Raw genomic sequence first — 22,049 nt, 5'->3', positions numbered from 1 at the left:
CTCTTATGGTTATGCTTTCTGTGTCTTTTAAGAAAGCCTTTACCAATTGCAAGGTCATGAGGTGTTCTCCTATGTATGTTTTCTTTTAAAAGCTTTATTATTTTCCCTTTCATGTTTAGATCTTCAGTCTACCTAGAATTTTGGGTATGATGTGAGAGAAGAGTCATTTATTTTTTTAGTGTGGAAATCCTGGTGACCTTGAACCATTTATTGAAAAGACCATCCTTTCCCCACCTCATTGCAGTGTCATCTGTATAAAAAATCAAGTGACTGGATATGTATGGGTCTATTTCTGAACTCACTATTCTATTACATGAGTCTTTTTGTCAAAACCACACTATCTTAATTACTAACTTTATAATAAGTCTCGATATTTGATAGTTTGAATCTCTATTTTAGTTATTTATGCTTTAAGAATATATATTAATTGGCCATTCTTGGCCTTTTGCATTTCCATGTGAATTTTAGAATCAGCTTGTCAGTTTACATACACACACACCTGGAATTTTGATTGGGATTATGTAGAATATAGTTCAGTTTGGGGAAAATTGACACTTTATAAAATTGAGTATTTCTTCCATGACCATGGTATATCACTCTGTTTTTTAGATATTATGTATGTAGTTTCAGAGCTTTTAGAATACAGTTATTGCACATCTTACATTTATTCCTACTTATTTGATGTTTTTAGTGCTATTCTTAATAGTTTTCAAATTTTCTTTTTGATGATAGTATATAGAAATACAACTAATTTTTGAATATTAACCTTGTTTACATTGACATTGCTATTAATTTTAATAATTTATCCATAGTTTTTAAAAAATTTTATATTAATAGAATTTTATTATTTGTAAATAAGAACAGTTTTCCCTTCACCTGTCTCTCCAGTTTATAGGCCTTTTATCTTTTGTTTCTTACCTTGTTGGACTGATTATTTCTTGTTCAGTAATGAATAAAAGTACTAACAGTGGGTATTCTTATTGTATTCCCATTATTTAATATGTTTGCTCTTAGGTTTTTATAGATTCTCCTTATCAGATTAAAGTAGTTCCACTGTACTCCTAGTTTGCTAAGAGTTTTTTCATCAATGGCTGTTGGATTTTATCAAATGCTTTTTCTGTCACTATTGAGAAGATAATATTTTTCTCTTTTTTTTCTATTAATGTAATGAATTTTTTATATTTTTTCTACTAAGGTAATGAATTATAATTGATATTTTTAATGTTAAATCACTTACAATCCTGAAATGAATTGCTCCTGATGATATGTCCCTTTGATATATATCACTAAGTTTATTTTGCTAATCCTTTAAAGGATTTTTGCATGTATTTTAATAATGAAGGTGATGTATAATTTTCCTTTATTATAATATATTTTGTCAAGTTTTGATATTTATATTATGCTGGTCAAAGTAAATGAATTGATAAATACCCCTCTTTCTATTTTCTGGAAGTATTTGAGTAAAAAATTTTTTTTCTTTAAATATTTGGGAGAAGTTATCTGGACCTGAAGTTTTTTTGTGGAAACATTTTTGATAACATCCCATTTTAATAGATGTAAGAACATTCAGCTTTTCTATTTCTTCTTTTGTCAGGTTTGTTAATTTTTAAAAAGATTTGTCCATTTCATTTAAAATATCAAATTATTGGCATATAATCGTTCAGAATAGCTTTAGTTACATGTTTAATGTCTGCTGTAGGGTACATAATGATGTTCTCTTTCAATATTGGCTATTTGTTTTTTCTCACTTTTTTCTTGATTAGTTTTGCCCTAGAGATTTATCAATGTTGTCATCTTTGCAAAGGTGAATCATCTTTGGGGTTATGTTGATCGTTCTTTTAGTATATTTATTTTCTATTGCATTTATTCTGCTTCTTATTATCTCTTTTCTTTTTTAAATTTTATTGAAGTATAGTTGATTTACTGTGTTGTGTTTATCTTTTCAATTTAAAAGTTTTATTATTACTGTAATTATTTGTTTCTTAAAATGGTTTAGATTATTGTTTTTAAATTAAGCCTTTTCAAAAATATGAAGTTGTTGGGGTATAGCTGCCTACATTTAAGGCTATTTTTCTCCTTTAGCTGCATCCCACATTTTTTGATAAGCTGTATCCTTATTATCATTTATTTCAAAGTAGTTATTACCTTCAGTTCAGATACATTGTTTGACTCATGGATCATTTACAAGATTATTTAATCTCCAAGCAGCTGGGTGTTTTCTTCTAATTACTTTTTGTTGGTTTCTAATTTAATTCCTTTGTGATTACAGAATATAGTTCAAGTGATTTTAGTCGTTTTAAATTTATTGAGACTTGCATTAGAACACAGCTTGGTCTAATTTGGTAAATATTTTTGGTACACATGGAAAGAATGTGTATTTTGTGGCTGTTGGATGCAGTATTTTATATATGTCGATTATGTCAGGTTTGCTGATTATATTGTTCAGACTTTCCATATCTTTCCTGCTTCTCTTGTCTATCAGCTGTTGAGAGAAGTGCATTAAAGTCTACCACTGTGATTATGGATTTATCTATTTCTCCTTTTAGTTCTGTCAGTTTTCTGCTTTATATATGTTAAAGTTGTTACTAGATGCATATAAATTTAGGATTGATTTGTTTTCCTGATAAATTGTTTTATCAATATGAAATATTTCTGGAAATGATACTGGAAATGATACTGATACTTGTCTGATATAACATTGCCATGGTATGTCCTTTTCTATACTTTCAAACTCTCTGTTATATTTAAAATGCATGTAGGTTTACCTTTTTTAAAAAATGAATTTAATGTAATATCATCTCGTTTAATTAGAATAGCTGTTATGTTTACATTTCATATAATTCCTGAGAGTTGGGTTTATATCTGCCATCTAGTTATTTTCTGTTTGAGCCACCTGTTTTATGTTCCTTTTTTCTCTCCTTTCTTTATTTCATTTGAAATAAAACATTTTTCATAATTTAATTTTCCTTGTCTATCAACTTCTATTCCTTTATGATGACCCTAATGATAGCAACACTCATCCTTGATTTATTATACTCTAATACTGATTATTATATTAACATTCCTCAGTGATGCTAGCATCTTCGAACACTTTGACTCGACATTCCTGTGTCCTGCCTTTATGTTATTATTATGTATTTTCATTCTGCATATATTTTAATCCCACAAATTAACTACTTTCACTGTTTTGTGTAGTCAATATTCATTTCCAATTTCTTCATATTGCTTCCTGCATTTTTTAATTGTATGCTCCTTTTTAATTGTATTTTATTTTTTGTTTTTCCAGCTTTATTGAGGTAAAATTCACAAATAAGCTTCTTGCATTTTATTTCCTTCTGAAATCATTTTCCTTCTGCCTGAAGAAATCCTTTATTATTTAGTTCAGGTACTAGCAATGCATCCGCTCAGCTTTTATTTTTCTGGAAACATATTTATATCACCTTCATTTTTAAAGATTATGTTTGCAATGATAAAACTTTAGGTTATTAAATTTTAGCAATTTAAAGGTATCATTTCATTGTCTTCTGTCTTTACTGTTGAAAAGTTGGCACCGTTTCTGCAAGTTGAGGAAGTTCCTTTTTATTCTGGTTTGCTGAGAGTTTTAATAATGAATTTGTATTGAATTTTGTCAAATTTGTTTTTTCTGTATCTGTGGAGAGAATCATAACTTTTCTCCTTTGTTCTATTAATGTGACTTTGATTTGTTTAATGTTAAACCAACTTTACATTCCTAGAATAAATTCCACTTGGTCATGGTGTATAATAATGGTGTAGTATTATTTCTATGTGTTGATGGATTTGATTTGCTAATAATTACTTAAAGAATTTTGTACTTATTTTCATAAGGAATATTGGTCTATAATTTTCTTATTATATAGGTTTTGATAATGGTTATGCTGGCTTTGTAAAATGAGATAAGAAGCATTCCCTCTTCCTCCATTTTCTAAAAAAAATTGTACAATTGGTATTTATTTCTTCCTTAAGTATTTGAGAGAATTCATAAGAGAAGTGGGTCTGGAGTTTTTAATTATTAATTTCATTTCTTAGATAGATATGGAGGGCTTTTCAGATTTTCTGTTCTTTTCAGGTCAACTTAGAAAATATTTGTCTTTTTAGAAAATTATCCATTTCATCTAGACAGTAAAGTTTGATTAAACTAGTTAGAGTATTGTCAATTTTACGGATCTCTTAAAAAAACTCAGCTTTTGGTTTCATTGAATTTTTTTTTCTCAATTTTTTTTCGGTTTCATATTTCTTTGGTGTCTGCACCTTATTATTTCCTTTTTTCTACTTATTTTTTTAAAAATGAGATATAGTTCACATAACATAAAATTTCTCATTAATATGAAGTTTATTTTTTAAAGTATACAATGCAGTGGTTTTTAATATATTTATAAAGTTGTGCAACATTCACCACTTTCCAATTCCAGGATATTTTCATCACTCCAAAAAGAAAACCTATATCCATTAGTAGTCATTTCTCATCTCTTCTTCCCCAGCCCACAGCAACCACTAATCCACTTTCTGTCTCTATGGATTGCCTATTTTGGACATTTCATATGAATGGAATCACACAGTATGTTGCCTTTTGTGTCTGGCTTCTTTCACTTGGCATAACATTTTCAAGTTTCATCCATATTATAGCACGTATTAGTATTTCATTCCTCTTAATGACCGGTTAATATTCTATGGTACGGATAAACTACGTTTTGTTTATCCATTTATCTGTTAATGAGCATTTGTGCTCTTTCCACTTTTAGGCTGTGAATGAGTAATCGTACTATGAATATCCATATAAAAGTTGTTGTGTGGACATATTTTTCACTTTCTTGGGTGCGCCCTTACCAGTGGAATTGCTGGATCATATAATTCTATGTTTAACTTTTGGAAGAATTGGCAAACTGTTTTCCAAAGGTGCTCTACTGTTTTACATTCCCACCAGCAAAGTATTAGGGTTCCAATTTCTCCATATCCTCACTAACACTTGTTATTACCTATCCTTTTGATTATAGCCATCCTAGTGGATATGAAGTGGTATCTCACTGTGGTTTTGATTTGGATTTTTTGGGTGACTAATGATACTGAGCATGTTTTCATGTGCTTATTGGCCATTTATTTATTTGGATCATTCTCTGTTGATTATCTTTTCTCTTGAGTTTGAATCATGTTTTTCTGTTGCTTCATATTTTGAATAATATTGGATTGTACCCCTGACATTGTGACTCCTATGTTGTAGAAAATCTGGATTCAGGTATATTCCTCCAACAAGTTTGATGTTTTATTTTAGTAGATAAGTTACCTTATCTGAACTCAGACTTGTTATTACTTCCCTGTGATGAACAACATATGAAATCTCATTTCAGTTCTATAATCCTTAGCTGGGCCGCTTGGAATCTTTCTCATATATGTGATTCAGGAATGAGCTCGAGATTTGGAGAGAGTTTATGCACAAAATTTGGGGCTTCCCTGTCTACTTTTCCTGTTATTTCTCCCATCACACACACTTTACAGCAGTTGTAGTTGCCCTGAATTCTGACCTTGAACTAATAATAATAAGACTGGATTTCTAACTTCTAGAAAAGGTCGCACTGACTGAGGTTTGTAAACAGTGAGAAGCTCACCCTTTTTCTAAGTGCCAACCCCTCTTCTGTATCTAGTTGCTTTTTATTCACTCTCCAGTGACTTTGGGTAGTTGTTTTTTTTATACTTTGTCCGGAATTTATATTCATTATGTTTGATAAGGTTGATTCAATAGTAGCTATTTGGCCATTACCTGAAGCAGAACCCCTCCTCTGTAAAATAAACAATTTTTGCTAACCTGTTTCTTCAAGTGGTATAGACATTTCTTCCCAATGGCTATTCTACTGATAGGTGCCTTTAAATTTTTAACAAATATTTTCTAGTATTTATTTTTATCATTATCAATAATTTTTAAATATCTATGATTTGTTTGGCATACAAAGCAAAATCCTTATCATTGGAGCATATTACTCTTTCTTCTTTGAATTCAAAAAGGTCATTTTGTCTATTTCCATAGATTTCTTTTTCCCCCCATAGATTTAACTACTCTAGGAATATGGCTTTAGTTTACATGGATACCTTTTGGAAACATAGCAGACTTTATTACACACAAAAGTTTACATACAAGTTGTACTTGTTTGAAACCAGAGGAAGAGTTTTGGGTTTTCCATAGAGTTAATTACAGGAAAATTATAACTATTATACACGAATATTTTTAAGTATGTTTGAACTTTATTCATTTCATTAATTTTATTGTCCTAATAGCTCAACCAGTGATTATATCATTTATCTCCTTTTGGAGTCACTGGAGATAAGGGGATAAGAAGCATTCCTGTTTCACTCCTCTGTACTATTAGAAACTACCTATTTCCTACCTTCATTGAACACAAAATGGTATCATTGCCTTCATTGAACACAAAATGGTATCAGGGTGGGTTTGTGGTTGGATCTTAAATAAATGGAATATAGAAAGAACTATCCATGTAATTTTCTAAATAATTTTTGTAAAATACAAAATTCCTCATTCATTCTTACTTGCTCTTAGGGTTCCATTAACTTCAAATGATGATGATGATGAAGATAAAGAAAAAAAGCAGTGTGACAATATCATGTCAAAGACATCACCTGATAGCCCCTCTTTGGTATCAACTCAGCATAACTTGGAATTGTTATTTCTTAAAGAAAATGATCAGAATGTTTGTGGTGTAAATGATTCCAAACACATTTCTTCTATTGTTGATATACTTCCCAAAGGTGAGATTTTTTTTTTGTTAATTCATTTTGAGTGTCAGTATTAAATAGTTAACATTCATTGGATTTTCTTCTTGGGGGCCATCATGTATAAACAGTTAATAAGTTAGACTTCTTATGTTACAGATTTCCTAACTTCTACTATTTAAAATTTCTGGTGAAAAAATTAGTTTAAAGGTAAATATGCCAGGACTTCCCTGGTGGTACAGTGGTTAAGAATCTGCCTGCCAATGCAGGGGACATGGGTTCAGTCCCTGGTCCAGGAAGATCCCACATGCCATGGAGCAACTAAGCCCATGCGCCACAACTGCTGAGCCTGCGCTCTAGAGCCCGTGAGCCACAACTACTGAGCCTGTGTGCCACAGCTACTGAAGCCTGTGTGCCTAGAGCCTGTGCTCCACAATTAGAGAAGCCACTGCCATGAGAAACCCATGCACCGCAATGAAGAGTAGCCCCCACTCACCACAACTAGAGAAGGCCCACGCGCAGCAACGAAGACCCAGTGCAGCCAAAAAAAAGTAAATATGCCAACAAATGTCAGGTCTACAGTGGCCTAATACTACTACTCTGGAAACAGTATTTAGAAGTGAGCTGGCCTAAAGAGCTTTTCTTGGTATCTTAGCTTATGAATTGAAAGACATGATATATTATTTAGTTATATCTTCTCTTTTTCAGAGATATAAAAATTGAGGTTCTAGATACGTGTAGTGACTTTTTCAAGATCATAACCAATTGGTGATAAAGCAAGAACTTGAGCCTAGGTGATGGTTGAGCAAGAAAAAATGATGACACTTAAATTTTAATTATATGGTATTTTAAAATAATAATCCTGTGGTGTAGTCTGGTTTATATATTTGACATAGAATTTCAGATTGGGATATGGAACCATAACTATATTGAATTTGGAGTTTGAATTATTTTTCCTTTCTAAAAGGTATATGACTGTGTGTATGTAATTTTTATAAACTTTAGCTACCTGCTGATAACATTTTGATAGTAATCCTTATCAGAGTTATCACTGTTACTTGGGTTCATTTCCCAGATTCCTCTCACTTAGAAACATATGTTAATGTTAATGGCTCTATTGTTGGCTATTCTCCACTCTACTGCTGAGGCCAAGGCAGAGTGAATTCCCAGTATATATTTTTTGTAGATAGAAATGTAAAATGTGACTTATGACTACTCCATTCATTTCTACTTTATTTATTTGTTAAATATTTTTTTATTTTTGGCTGTGTCGGGCCTTAGTTGTGGCATGCGGGATCTTCATTGTGACATGTGGGATCCTCTGCTGTGGCACGCGGGCTTCTCTCTAGTTGTGGCACACAGGCTCCAGAGCGTGTGGGCTGTGTAGTTGTGGCATGTGGGCTCTGTAGTTGGCAGCACGTGGGCTCTCTAGTTGTGGCCCACTTGCTCAGTAGTTGCAGCGTGCGGGGTTATTTGCTCCACGGCATGTGGGATCTTAGTTCTCTGACCAGGGATTGAACTCTCATCCCCTGCATTGAAAGGCAGATTCTTAACCACTGGACCACCAGGGAAGTCCCCTACTTTATTTTTTATCAGCATAGATTCTTCATAATATTAGTATCTGAACAGAACACATTGTCAGAAATCCTTTCTCTGAAACAGTTTGATTCCTAATCTCATTTGTTTAAAGTAATAAATTCCTTGTTACTACTTATTTCTGAATTTTGTTTCCCTTTATTTTATAGAAAGCCATTCCCACTCAGACCAAAGTTCCAGGAGTTCTCTAATGAGTGAGATGAAAACTGCCCAGTCAATGAGCCACAGAAAGAAGTCATCTCCTAGTAATGTGACTAAAAGGAAAAAACGTGTATCATCTTCGGAATCAAATAATCCTGCAGACACTCCCTGTGTAACAGATTTGGATCAACAACAGATTTCAAGTCCAATATTAAATTGGAATAATGAAATAAAAGATTGTACTAACGAAGCAAATATTAAAATGCAAAGAAACATAATGTGCCTTCCTGCCTCATCTGAGTCTGCAAGTGAACCTACTGCAGAGGGCCTGAATCCAGTTCAGGGTAATGATGACTTTCAATTGCAAAAAACTGTGTATGATGGTGACATGGATTTAACTGCTAGTGAAGTAAGCAAAATTGTTACAGTTTCAACAGGCACTAAAAATAAAAGAGATAATAAAAAACCAAATGATTGTGGAATGAAAACTTTCAGAAAAGTGAAAGATCCAAGCTCTGAAAAAAAGAGAGAAAGATCAAAGAGACAATTTAAAAATAGTTCAGATGTGAATATTGAGGACAAGATCAAAAATGGACCGGAAAGAAGATCTGTTGTCCTGGATGGCAAAGAGGATTCAGAAGAACCAAATTTTATTTTCAGTACTGAACAGCTGACTCAGTTGAACATGCCGAAGAAAATAACCCTTCACAATGGCTTTGATCAGGATGACAGACCAAGTACACAGTATAACAAAAAGAGGAAAATAATTCATGTAACAGATGATCAAGAGGAAATATACTCTTTCTCCCAAAGTTCAGATAAATTCGAGCAGGACAGTAAATTTGATATGGGTCCTAGTTCTCTAGCTTATAAGAAAAGTAAAACTTCTAGACAGACATTTGTGATTCATCCGTTAGAAAAAGATAACTTATTCCCAAACCAAAAGGTTAAAGAAACCACCTCTGAAAACCTAGGAGTCACAAGTGAATTTCAAACAGTTTATCTTTCCAGCAAAGATAATGAAAAGTTATGTGATTATGAGACCCAAAATATGTTAGATTTGAAAAAGCACGTCACTGATAGGCAACCCACTCAGCAAAATGAACCAAAAATAAATAAGAGGCTTAGGCAGAAAATAAATCGGAAGACAGAAATAATTTCTGAAATGAACCAAATACTTGGGGATAATGCCAAAGATGTGCAAGGCCCAGAAAAAGGTAACTTTTCCTTCCAAACCCGAGAGGATAAAGAAATCATCTCTGGAAACCTAGAAGTTTCAAATGACTTTCAAAAATCTGGTGTTTCCACTAGCAATAATGGAAACCTGTGTGATTGTGAGACCCAGAATGTATTGGGTCTGCAAAAGCAGATCACCGACGTGTACCCTGTTCAGCAGAATGAAACAAAAATTAATAAGAATGTTAGGCAGAAAGTAAATCGGAAGACAGAAATAATTTCCGAAGTGAATCTTTTAGATAATAACAGAAGTGGGTATTGCCCAGAAAAGGGTAACTCTTTCTTCCTAACCCAGGATAAAGAAGTTATCTCTGAAAACCTAGAAGGCACAAGTGCGTTTCAAACACCTGCTCTTGCTTCCAAAGATAGTAGAAACCTATATGATTATGACACTCAAAATGTTTTGGGGGTGAAAAAGTATGTTTATGATATACAACCTGCCTGTCAAAATGAATCAAAAATAGATAAGAAGCTTAGGCAAAAGGTATGTCGGAAGACAGAAATCATTTCTGATATCAACCAAATATATAAGAATCATGACAAAGGAATGCATGACCCAGAAAAAGGTAACTTATTTTATCTAACTCAGAAAGATAAAGAAATCATCCCTGAAAACCTAGAAGATGCAAATGAGTTTCAGATAGCTGATCCTTCCCTCAGAGGTAATAGGAATCCATGTGATTATGAGACTCAAAACCTTTTAGGTGTGAAAAAGCATGCTACTGATACTGGGAAGCAAAATGAATCAAAAATAAATGAGAGTCTCAGGCAGAAAGTAAGTCGGAAGACAGAAATAATTTTGGAAATGAACCAAAAAAATGAATTTAACGACAAAGGTATACATGACACAGTAAAAGGTGCCTTCTTCTCCCTAACCCCAAAGGATAAAGAAACCATTTCTGAAAACCTAGAAGTCACAAATGAATTTCAAACGATTTATCTTCCCACCAAAAATAATAGAAGTTTATATAAGACCCAGAATATGTTGGATTTGAAAAAGCCTGTCACTGATAAGCAACCCGCTCAGCAGAATGAATCAAAAATAAATAAGCTTAGGCAGAAAGTAAATCGGAAGACAGAAAGAATTTCTGAAATGTACCAAATATATGAGGATAATGATAAAGATGTGCATGGCCAAGAAAGCTATACAAAAGATCTTAATTTTAAAATAAATAAATCTAAACAAAGGCTTGAAGGCCAAGGTATTAGTGGATACTGTATGGAAATCAGCAGTAATGAAAAAGAAAATTGTGGTCAAATTTCAAATCCTTACAAACCAGTTAAAAAGCATGGGGAAGAATCATCAGGCAAGGCAAAGAACATTTTGGCAAAAGGTAACAACAAACCTATTTTGCACTTAACAGGTTCTTCACAGACGTCTGTCTCCTTAGAACTAGGTTTAAAACACACTACTGATGAGACAGATTCTGACCCTGGAAACCAAATGGAACTACATAAGAATCCAAAGCAAAGCACTACAACGCTGAATAAAAAGAGAGATATCCCCTTCATGGAAGTGACAAAGGAAGGAGAGTGCCAGGTCAAAAAAATAAATAAAATGACATCCAAATCAAAGAAAAGGAAGACCTTCGTAGATCCTTCTCCAGATAGTCATGAACTAATGGAGATAATATCTGACACCATTCAGGGAATATCAGTTGAATCTGAATGTGCTGTTAAGGAAAAAAAATTGGAAAATGAGGAAATTGTCAAAATTAAGCCAGACTTTCACACAAAAATGTTGAAATCTTTATCTCAGATATGTTCACCTAACAGACAAGATTCTTCCTTTAACAGTGTTCCTGAGGGTTCAAAACCTTTGAGTATTTCTTCTAGTAAAAACCTGAAAGAAAATTTTGCTCTGGAGAGCTCACCCGTCTTTCAAATAAGTGATGATGTGCATGAGAAGATGAAAAAGATGAATTTTAAAGTCAGCCAAAGAACACAAAGATCAGAAATAGGTATGTCCATACCTGAAGTGATCAAGTTTCAAAATTCTATATATTTTTTCATTTAACCAGTAAAGCCTTTCCTGTTATAACATTTTTATGGAATTTTAAAACAATGTATAATTGTGTAGCCCGATCTGTAGAAGCAATATGGAGGAATTTAAAGAAAGTTTAATACTTTGAGAAGATAACAGTGAGAGTGGCTTGGACATTTATACACTAAAAAATGTATTTGGCCTTTAGCACAAAGTTGTCTGATAATGACATTAGGCAGATAATTTCATTTTTCATATTTTTGAAGGAAATTGGCTATTTTAAATGTATATAATAATGAATTGCCCTGGTTTGATTTTACCAAAGACAATTGCAAATTTCTTAAGGTTGGGACTCTCTCCAATAGCATATATTTAATATGATCAAAACTTATTCTAGGTATTTTAGAAGATTAAAAAATAATACCAACTCCCTTTCCTCAGAGTACATGTATGGAAAAGTAACAGGTACAGTGTTTAAATATGGCAAATGCTTTAATAAAACCACACATGTTAAGGGATGTAATGACGGGGAATAATTTTGGCTAGAGGAATCTGCAGAGGCATCATCAAATAGATAGCATTTTAAGCCCTAAAGCATGGGTAGGATTTTTACCTTTAGTGTTTATTTCTTATTTTCCCCAGTTATTAAAATAATACTCACTCATTGCAGAAAATTGAAAGTAGAGAATCAGAAAATAGTAGAAAAAACAATCACCCAGAAGAACTACAGTCAATATTTTGGCATATGCATGCAGGCTTGAATCTATGCATTTTAAAATACATACTTGAAATCATACTATATATAACATTACTCACCTCACTTTTTCCCCTTAACATTGACATTCTTTTGTTATTAGCAATTTTGCAACATTAGACATTCCCATATCAATTAAAGTTTTCTACTGGGAGCCTAACATCTCAATGTATGTATGTAGAACACTAGGATTTTTATGGATAAGACTTCATGTAAAGGGAATACTGACGCAAAAGAAGTGCCAGGGTCTAGAGTTGCAGGACATTTTAGAGACTGGTGAGCCGTCTTTCATCTCTGTTCCTCACGGTGCCTTTCATAGCTTGAGCAGTCGATGACAAATGTTGAATGAATGTGCAGTAATTTGCGTGATTCGGTGACTAGAGTTGAATTCATGAAGAATTTCTGTCAGCCTAAATGTGATTTCAGAATAAAAATATTGCAGGCTACTACTTTGCTAGTTTGTCTTAAATGGTAGGTCTCTTTTCCTCTCATTATTGCTAGAAAAAAACTGATTTACAGATAATTTCAGTGCTACTTTCGTAAAATTTAAAGTTATAACTTGATTATTAAGTTTAAAAATTTGCTACCAATAATTTACAAACCAGTAAATATCCTATGTGTAGTTCCATATCTCTATATATACTGTTAAAAATATTTTTGAAAACAATACTCTTTTCAGGTGTTAGAATGCTACAGGACTTGACAAATACCAGTTTTGTTTCAAATAACACTGCTAAATCTGAAAACAAGTTAGAAGATCTATCTTCGGAGCTGTCAAGCCGAAGAAGAAGGTGTACTCCTCTCTCTTTAAAAGAGCCAAGTCTCAAAGGGTGAGTATTCAATGACATAAAAGCGATTTCAGTGCAGTACTGTAAAATACGTGCTTTCAAAAAGATTCCTGCCTGAATTAGTATTTGAACACTTCTGAGTATCAGTGAAGCATGTATTGTTGACATGTAACAACCACAGTATGATCTGGGTAAGATTTGAAGAAATGTCTTCTTTTATTCTTTGAACAGGCTTAAAAGTGTTTTTTTGTTGCCTATAATTTGCAAACCTCATTATTTGTTACCCCCATTTATTGATTCAGAGTGTTTATATGTCCTTTGGTCTCAAAGAATAATAGTCCTTTTTCTTTTTTTTTTAAACCTCAAACATATACCCCCAAAGAGGGAATAGTACTCCCCCCACCATTTATCCATCCCTCAGCTTTGAAAGTTATCAATATTTTGCCATATTTACTTCCACTATCTGTTTTTTGTTGTTGTATCTTTAAAGCAAATCCCTAATATTGAGTCATTTAATTCCTAAAACACTTCTGTATATATCTCTAGAATATAAAAACTTAACAAAACTGGACAACAATGACCACAACTAACAAAATTATCAATAATTCCTCACTGTCATCTAATAGCAAATCCCAATTCACATTTCCTTGATTATCTCAAAAAATGTCCAAATGCCTTTTACGTATGTTTTATTCAGAATCTTATTTTTACAAGGATAAATGAAGTTGCTATTTCAGAGAACCTGATCATATTTGGGATGGTATTTCCAAAAGGATAGAGAGAAATATCCTCAAATTTTCTCTTTGCATTTGTTTCAGTGTTTGCTTCTGTAAAATTAAAGACATTGATCGTTTTTGACAGGTATTTTAAAACAATAACCAGCAGGTGGCAGCAATGCAAGAGAGGGTGCAAGAGAAGCCAGTTAACCAAGGGCTTTTTTAAAAAACAGCTTTATTGAGCTATAGTTCACATATCGTATGTTTCACCCATTTAAATTGTACAATTCAGTGGGTTTTAGTAGATTCACAGATACGCACACCGTCACCACAGTCAATTTAAGGACGTTTCTTCATTTCAAAAAGAAACCCCATGCCCTTTAGCTGTCACTCCTGTATCTCCCAGCCCTAGACAACCAACCCATCACCTACTTTCTGTCTCTATAGACATCCTCTTCAGACATTTCATATGAATGAAATCATATAATATGTGGTCTTTGTGACTGGCTTCTTTCACTTAGCATAATGTTTTCAAGGTTCATCCCTGTTGTAGCATGAATGAGTAGTATTTCATTCCTTTTTATGACTAAGTAAAATATTCTATTGTATATATACACCACATTTTATCCGTTTATCTTTTGATGATCATTTAGTTGTTTCCACCTTTTGGTATTATAAATAATGCTCCTATAAACATTTGTGAGTTTTTTTGTGTACATACGTTTTCATTTCTCTTGGGTATTTGCCTAGTCGTGGAACTGCTGAGTCATATGTTAGCTATGTTTAATCGTTTGAGGAACTGCTAGACAGTTTTCCAAAGCTGCCGTACCATCTTATAGTCCCACCAACAGTGGGACTCTGTTGGGTCCTGATTTCTCTATATCCTCACCAGCACACTTGTTATTATTTGACTTTTTGATGATTCTAGCCATACTAGTGAGTGTGAAGTGGTATCTTATTATGGTTTTGGTTTTCAGTTCCCTAATGACTAATGATGTTGAGCATCTTTTCATGTGCTTATTGGCCATTTTTATATCTTCTTTGGAGAAATGTCTATTCAGATCCTTTGCCCTTTTTTCAGTTGGGTTATCTTTTTCCTATTGAGTTGTAAGTTAAACTTTTTATTTTGAACTAATTTTATACTTACCAAAAAGTTGTAAAAATAGTAAGAGGTTTCTCATATGTTCCTTACCCAGCTTTTCCCAATTCTAACATCTTACATACCTATACTACAATTATCAAAGCTAGAAAATTAGCATTGGTACAATACAAGATCTGGGCACTAGGTATTCTCACTGCTTATGTTGTGTTGTATTATCTGTTGTTGCATAACAATATTATCATAAACCTGGTGGCTTAAAACAACACACATTTATTTTCTTTTGGTTTCTGTGGACCAGGAATCTGCACTTAGTCAGCTAAGTTGGGTACTCTGCTTAGTGTCTCACAAACCTGTAATCACAGTGTCATCCAGGCTGATTCTCGTCCAGAGGCTCTCGTGGGGGAAAATCCGCCTCCAAGGTCACACAGATTGTTGGCAGAATTCATTTCCTTGTGGTTATAGGACAGAGGGCCCCAGCTTTTTTGCTGTTGGCTGGAGGCTATCCTCAGCTCCTAGAGACCACCATTAGCTCCTTGCCCCATGGGCCTCCCAACATGGCCACTTACTTCAAAACCAGAGAGAGTCTCTAGAGCAAATCCTCTGGCAAGATGGAGTGCTATATAATGAAACATATACTCAAAAGGGAGACACCCCATCACCGTTGCCATTTCTGTTGGTCAGATGCAAGTCACAGCTCCTGTCCATACTCAAGGAAAGGGTATTATACAAGGGCATGAACACCAGTAGGCAGGGATCGTGGCGGGGTCCTCCACAGAGTCTCTCTACCACAGGGACAATTGATATTAGGCCCCATCAACAGACAGAGCTAGGAAATGTATGTATTATACTAATCCATGAATATGCATACTTTTATATTTATCTGTCTGTGTGTATAGTGAAAACCTTGAGTTTAGACTGATACCTCTGATTCCTGTTCAACATCACAGGGTTCATTTTAGCTTTGCTTATTTGTAATTTCTTCCTCTATTGGTAAGTAGCCTGGCTCTCATTATCTATGACATATTTATTTATTTATTTGTTTGTTCAATTCTAGCATACACATAAAGTAGTTTCAGAATTGCTGACCCATATCCCTATGAGAAACGTACTAACTAGATCATAACATTTAGGTACAGTTCTTTTTGTCTTAGGTTAGTTCTTTTCTTACCACCCACCTTCAACATAATTATGTTATTCATTTGTTATTGTTTGTATTCCATTTTCTTCTCCCACATCTTGGTAGGTTTAGTCATTTACTTTTGGAGTATGTGAGTCATTTCTTGGGTTGTACAAGTCAGAGCTATACAAAGTGGTATATGCAGAGAAGTGTTAACTACTTTCATTCCTGCTACCCCATTCCCATTACCCCTCCTTTCTATCCTATTTTCACCACCTCCTGTGGATAATCAGTTCCTTTAGTTTCTGGTTTATTGCCCCTGTGTTTCTTTTGCACAAATGAGCAGATATATGTATATCACCCTTTTTCTTACATAAAGGTAGCATACTTAACTACTTTTTTGGGCTTTGCTGCTTATCATTTAACAGTATGTTCTGGAAATCACTCCATATCAATTTGTAGAGACTTTTCTCATTCCTTTTTACTGCTGAATAATAATTAATTCTTTTAAAAGAGCTACCTATTCTAAACTAAATATAGCAAAATGCTGTAATGAAATAGTATTCTATTTTAGTTTGGATCTTCTGGGCATGCAGATTATCTGGTAATCAGTTTAGTTGGCAAAATTTTTTTTTTGCGACTCGCGGGCCTCTCACTGTTGTGGCCTCTCCCATTGCGGAGCACAGGCTCCGGACGCGCAGGCTCAGTGGCCATGGCTCACGGGCCCAGCCGCTCCGCAGCATGTGGGATCTTCCCGGACCGGGGCACGAACCCATGTGCCCTGCATCGGCAGGCGGACTCTCAACCACTGCGCCACCAGGGAAGCCCAGCTGGCAAAATTTTTAAAAGCAAATATCACAATGTACATTAGTATAAACTAAGAGTAATAACAATCCAGCTGCTGTTTTTTTCCTTTTGGACTGGGAATGGCATGCGGCAGGTACATCACAGCTTTTGATAGGCCCCCACTGAAGATAAATCCTGATGGAAACTGCTTACAGTATATTATGGAGTGGTCATCACAGGCATTGAGAGTAGGAGTCGCAGGAGTTACCAGGAAGGTAATACAAATATATTTTTTAAAGTCTTTATCTCTTAAGTCCCAAAGTACTGGATATAACAAAAGGGGACATTTTAAATAGTAAAAGCCCTAATCCACAAAGAGTATGTAATAGTTATGATATTTATGTACCAAATAGCAGAACAACTACTTTTATGAAGCAAAAACTACAGGAGATACATGGAAACAGATAGGAACACACTAATAAGTTTTAATATACTCAGTATAAAACAAATAAAGTGGGCAAAAAATAAGTAAGGAGATGGAAGGTCTAAACAACATAATGAATAGGGTAAATCTTATGTATACATATCAAACTCCACACTCTGATAAGAGAGAATACATATTCCTCTCAAGTGTTCATGGCACAATTACAAAAGCATATCCACACCATGCTATGAAAAACATATACCATGACTGAGTAAGGTTTATTCCAGGAATGCAATGTTGGTTCAGTATTAGAAAACCTATCCTCATATACCATATTAATAAACCTAAGAAACTAAAGCATATGATTCTTTCATAGATGCTGAAAAAAGCCTTTGACGAAATTCAACAGTCACTCATGATTAAAACACTCGATAGACATTGAGGGATACTTTCTTATAATGATAAATTGTATATACATACCTTAATCCTAAAGGCAGTATCTTGTTTAATGAGGAGACAATGGAGGTATTTCCATTTAAATTAGGAACAAGGCAAGAATGCCCACTGTTTCTGCTACTATTCAACAAGGGATTGATGAACTCAATTCAAAATGGTGGTTTCTTCTCGGGAGATGAGAGAACTGTGATCTCGTCTCACAAAAAGGAGCACACTGGAAAGGGGCACACTGGAGGCTTGTGAGGTGTGGTAAGAGTTTATTTTTTAACCTGGGTGTAGGTGTATCAGCATTTATTTGAGTTTTTAAATTGTACATTTTGGGCATCCCTGGTGGCGCAGTGGTTGAGAGTCCACCTGCCGATGCAGGGGACATGGGTTCGTGCCCCGATCCAGGAAGATGCCACATGCCGCGGAGCGGCTGGGCCCATGAGCCATGGCTGCTGAGCCTGCGCGTCCAGAGCCTGTGCTCCGCAACCAGAGAGGCCACAACGGTGAGAGGCCCGCATACCAAAAAAAAAAAAAAAAAATTGTACATTTTTATATATTCTTATATGTATGCTAAAGTTCATTAATAAAAAGGAAATATATAGTAAATCATGAAATGTGTAAAATCTATGTTGATTAATTTCTCTTAAACCTTATTTATAATTCCCATTATCATAGAGTATTTTAAATATGTGACGAAGCTTTGTGGTTTGAGGAAACTGCTTTCTACTGGTATGATGCAGCAATTTTCCTCTCCATACTTTGCAGCAAAAGCATTAGCTTTAGGTTGTTATTATTGTTAATCTTCCTTTTTTTTCTACTTTGCAGGAAGATGAGAAGATGAGTGAATTTATACATTCTGGTTTTTCTGAATTCTCAAACCATAACAAGTCAAAACAAGGATATAACTAAGATCAAGAAGATGAAACGTATGACAAAAAGTTTTGGGTTTTTTTTTCTTTTTCATTTTCTGCCTTTTCATGGAGTGTTTATTCTTATGTATAGATAATATGCATAAAATAACTATTTTGTAATACTAACCTTTTAAAATTATTTTGGTCATCCTATAACATCTTCCTGCTCATTTAAGCTCCTTTCAACCAAACAACCTTTAAGTAAACAATAGCTATTAGCCTTTTAACCAAATAAAATGTATTATAAATACTTTTGTATTGGTTACCTTGTTGTACACCAAGCTATCTTGTTTTGTTTTGTTTTTAAAACCATTCAGTAAATGTGAACACCTGTAAGATTTTAAAAGTCACCTTCTGTCCTGGCTAGTTGTCTTTCACCCTTTGTTCTTCAACTTTCAAGATTACTTCTTCAATTGCAGCTTCTGTATTACTTCCATTATATGTAATCTGATGAGGGGTTGGCTGAGGGGTTAACCTCTCAGGCTCTTTTGAATTTGGTTTTTATAACTTTAAGTAGTAAATCCTATTCCTATCTGAGATTAATGAACATAGCTTACTGTATTCAGATGACTAGTCAAATTCTATTCTGCCTATATGGAAAAGTTTTCTTAGACAATATCCGACAACGAAAAGGGTGGGCCCAGAAATCTGCATTTTTAACAAACACCGCAGATAATTCTGGGGCAGATTGTCCTAGGACCAAACTTCGAGAAACTGCTGTAGGACTACAGAGTCCCACAGAACTTACTCATTATCAACAGTGTTGGCTGAATGGAGGCTAGAGGCTTTATTAAAGGAACAGTTTACACAGTGGTTAAGAGCTTGGCATCCTGACAGTCTGTTCCTTTCCTGTACTCCTATTACTTTAAGGCTTCAGACCTCCTAGAGTCATTCTCTGGTATTATGTTTCCTATTGTTTAGTTCTATTTTTTTCTCTTTTCCATGAGGTTTGTCTTTTCTTTTTTTCTGTTCCCATGCAAATTATTTTTCATTGTATGTATCACACTTATAAACCTTTTCTTTTATTGTTGGCGGAATTTGGTCACAGCAAGAAACAAATTTCCTATTCCCATATTATAAAGACATTTACCCATGGTTTCATTTTGTTTTTACATTTAAATTTCTGATTCATATGGATTTTGTTTCATGGTGTGAGACAGGAATGCAATTTTGACCTTTTTCCAAATGATTCCCCATTAATTAAAAAGTCCGTGTTTTCCACTACTGATTTGAAGTGCCACCTTTTTCAATGTTGTATTTCCATGTACACTTAAATTTATTTCTCAATTTTCTGTTCCCTTTACTTGTCTGTGTTTCTTTTGATGCCCCACTACCATCCTCTAAATTATAGAGACTTTGTGGGAGTTTCAAAGTTTCCCTCATGGATGTTTTCCACATTTCTTGATGCCTAGGCATTCTCTCTTTTTTCCTGGTAATATAAATGGGAAATAAACTCTGTTATTGTTTGCAGTATTTTCTAAATCTATCTCCTGAAAACCAAGCTATCTTTACTCCCTTTTTCTCCCCAATTCTTAATGCCTCTTGTTGCTTTCTCTTGTCTAATTGCATGGCTGCTACCTTGTGTTAAATGTTAAATAGCAGTGACAATAGTGGGTATCCTTGTCTTGTTCATGATTTTCATGGGAATGCCTCTGGTTTTATCCCATTAAGTAAGATGCTGTGGTTTGAGCTGGTTATGTATGTTTATAATCACATTAAACTATTATCTACTGATTATTATTTTATTGAGTGCTTTTTAAAAAAATTATGAATGAATGTTGAATTTTGTCAAGTGACTTTTGGCGCTGATGGAGACTATTAGTTAGGGTCCAGCCAAGAGATAAAAACCACAGATATACTGGGCTTCCCTGGTGGCGCAGTGGTTGAGAGTCCGCCTGCCGATGCAGGGGACGCGGGTTCGTGCCCCGGTCCAGGAAGATCCCACATGCCGCGGAGTGGCTGGGCCCGTGAGCCATGGCCGCTGAGCCTGCACATCCGGAGCCTGTGCTCCGCAATGGGAGAGGCCACAGCAGTGGGGGGCCCGTGTACCACAAAAAAAACCCCACAGATATAAATTGTTAACCATATTCTAGAGAATTGAACAAGAACTGAAAAGGCAAAAGGGACTAGGGGAGTATCATAGAGGAAGTAACTATGGGAAGCACCCACCATCTCTGAGGCTGAGGGAACACAGAGAAAAGGATGGAAGTATTGAAACTTAAAGGCTTAGAGGAAGACTTTCAGGAAGACTTTAAAGGCTTAGAGGACTCTAGGGGGAGGGTGTGCAACTGGTTGGTGCTGTTTCCCTGAAGGGCTACACAAGACTGGTCCGATAATGTGGAAAAGCTGCGAATTGGAGCCAGCTGTGGCTGCTGAAGTCAGTTGTTCCCGCCGCATGAACCACTCTGTGGTGACCCTGACAGGAACAGGAAGCAAACAGGAACAGCAAATGTCTCTCTCCTCCATCCTTCCAGTTCCCCTCTATCACCTATCGCCAGAGACTGGAAGGGAACCTGGCAAAGGAGAAATGTGGTTTGCCAAGGCTTAGCCTTAAAGTGGAGTAGAGAAGTGTGGATTTGAAGTCAAAGCATAATAGCTTAATGTGAATCAGCACAAAAGAGAGATATGATTATCCTCCTTTGATATATTCACATAGTGAACTATATTCATTAATTTGTTGATCCTGAAACAAATTCTTGCTCTCGTGGAATAAACCCCACTTTTTAATGTGTGCCAGCTCTTGTCTCAACTCTAAGCCCATCTCTCTATACTTTGCCGTGTGATGCCAGAACTCTGCAAGTCACGTTTCTTCTTTGCTAGCTGACTTTGAAGCTTCTGTCAATAGGGGACGATAGAAGGAGATGGAAAGTCATGTGAAATCTGAGTGCCCGCTGACCCCCGGAAGCCCTTTTCCTACATCCTGAGGTATTAACGGCAGCTGAGCAATGCTCTCCCCTCAGAGGTCTCCTCTTAAGTTTCCAAGTTCTAATAATCCCAGCCTCTTCCTTTTTTCCCCGGGAAGGTTCCTGTTCATTGCTGGAGGAAATGCAAAATGATACAACATTTATAGAAAAGGTTTTGACAATATCTAGCAAAATTATTCAATACATATGCGTATAAAATCATTTGACGCAGCAATCCCACTTTTAGGAAACTATACCAAAAATTCTCTTGAAAAGAATACAAAAATTTCACCATGGTATGGTTTGTAATAACAACAACAAAAAAGGAACAACATAAGTAGCAATAGGGAGCAGCTAACTTGAAAAACAAGTGAAAATGAAAACTATCAAGATGGTGACAAACACAGAG

The 22,049-nt window shown here is 34.8% G+C and overlaps 1 protein-coding gene across 2 annotated transcripts in view; it reads left to right on the top strand.

The window, feature by feature from the left end:
• SGO2 (shugoshin 2) overlaps positions 1-20,472 on the top strand; it is a 30,091-nt gene extending 9,619 nt beyond the window's left edge. For both annotated transcript variants that reach the window (XM_022567367.3, XM_089916535.1), the window contains 4 exons: positions 6,566-6,774; positions 8,484-11,672; positions 13,129-13,279; positions 18,652-20,472. In XM_022567367.3, coding sequence (XP_022423075.2) covers positions 6,566-6,774; positions 8,484-11,672; positions 13,129-13,279; positions 18,652-18,667 — 3,565 coding nt within the window. In that variant the 3' untranslated portion in view covers positions 18,668-20,472. The remainder of the gene's footprint in view (positions 1-6,565; positions 6,775-8,483; positions 11,673-13,128; positions 13,280-18,651) is intronic.
• Positions 20,473-22,049: the final 1,577 nt, after the last annotated feature.

This window comes from Delphinapterus leucas, chromosome 8 (assembly GCF_059928025.1).
Source record: "Delphinapterus leucas isolate spDelLeu-1000000601 "Yukka" chromosome 8, BTC_Dleu_Yukka2, whole genome shotgun sequence".
NCBI classification, from domain to species: Eukaryota; Metazoa; Chordata; class Mammalia; order Artiodactyla; family Monodontidae; genus Delphinapterus; species Delphinapterus leucas.
Note: the sequence above shows the minus strand (reverse complement) of the source record. Positions and strands in the feature narration are given on the sequence as shown.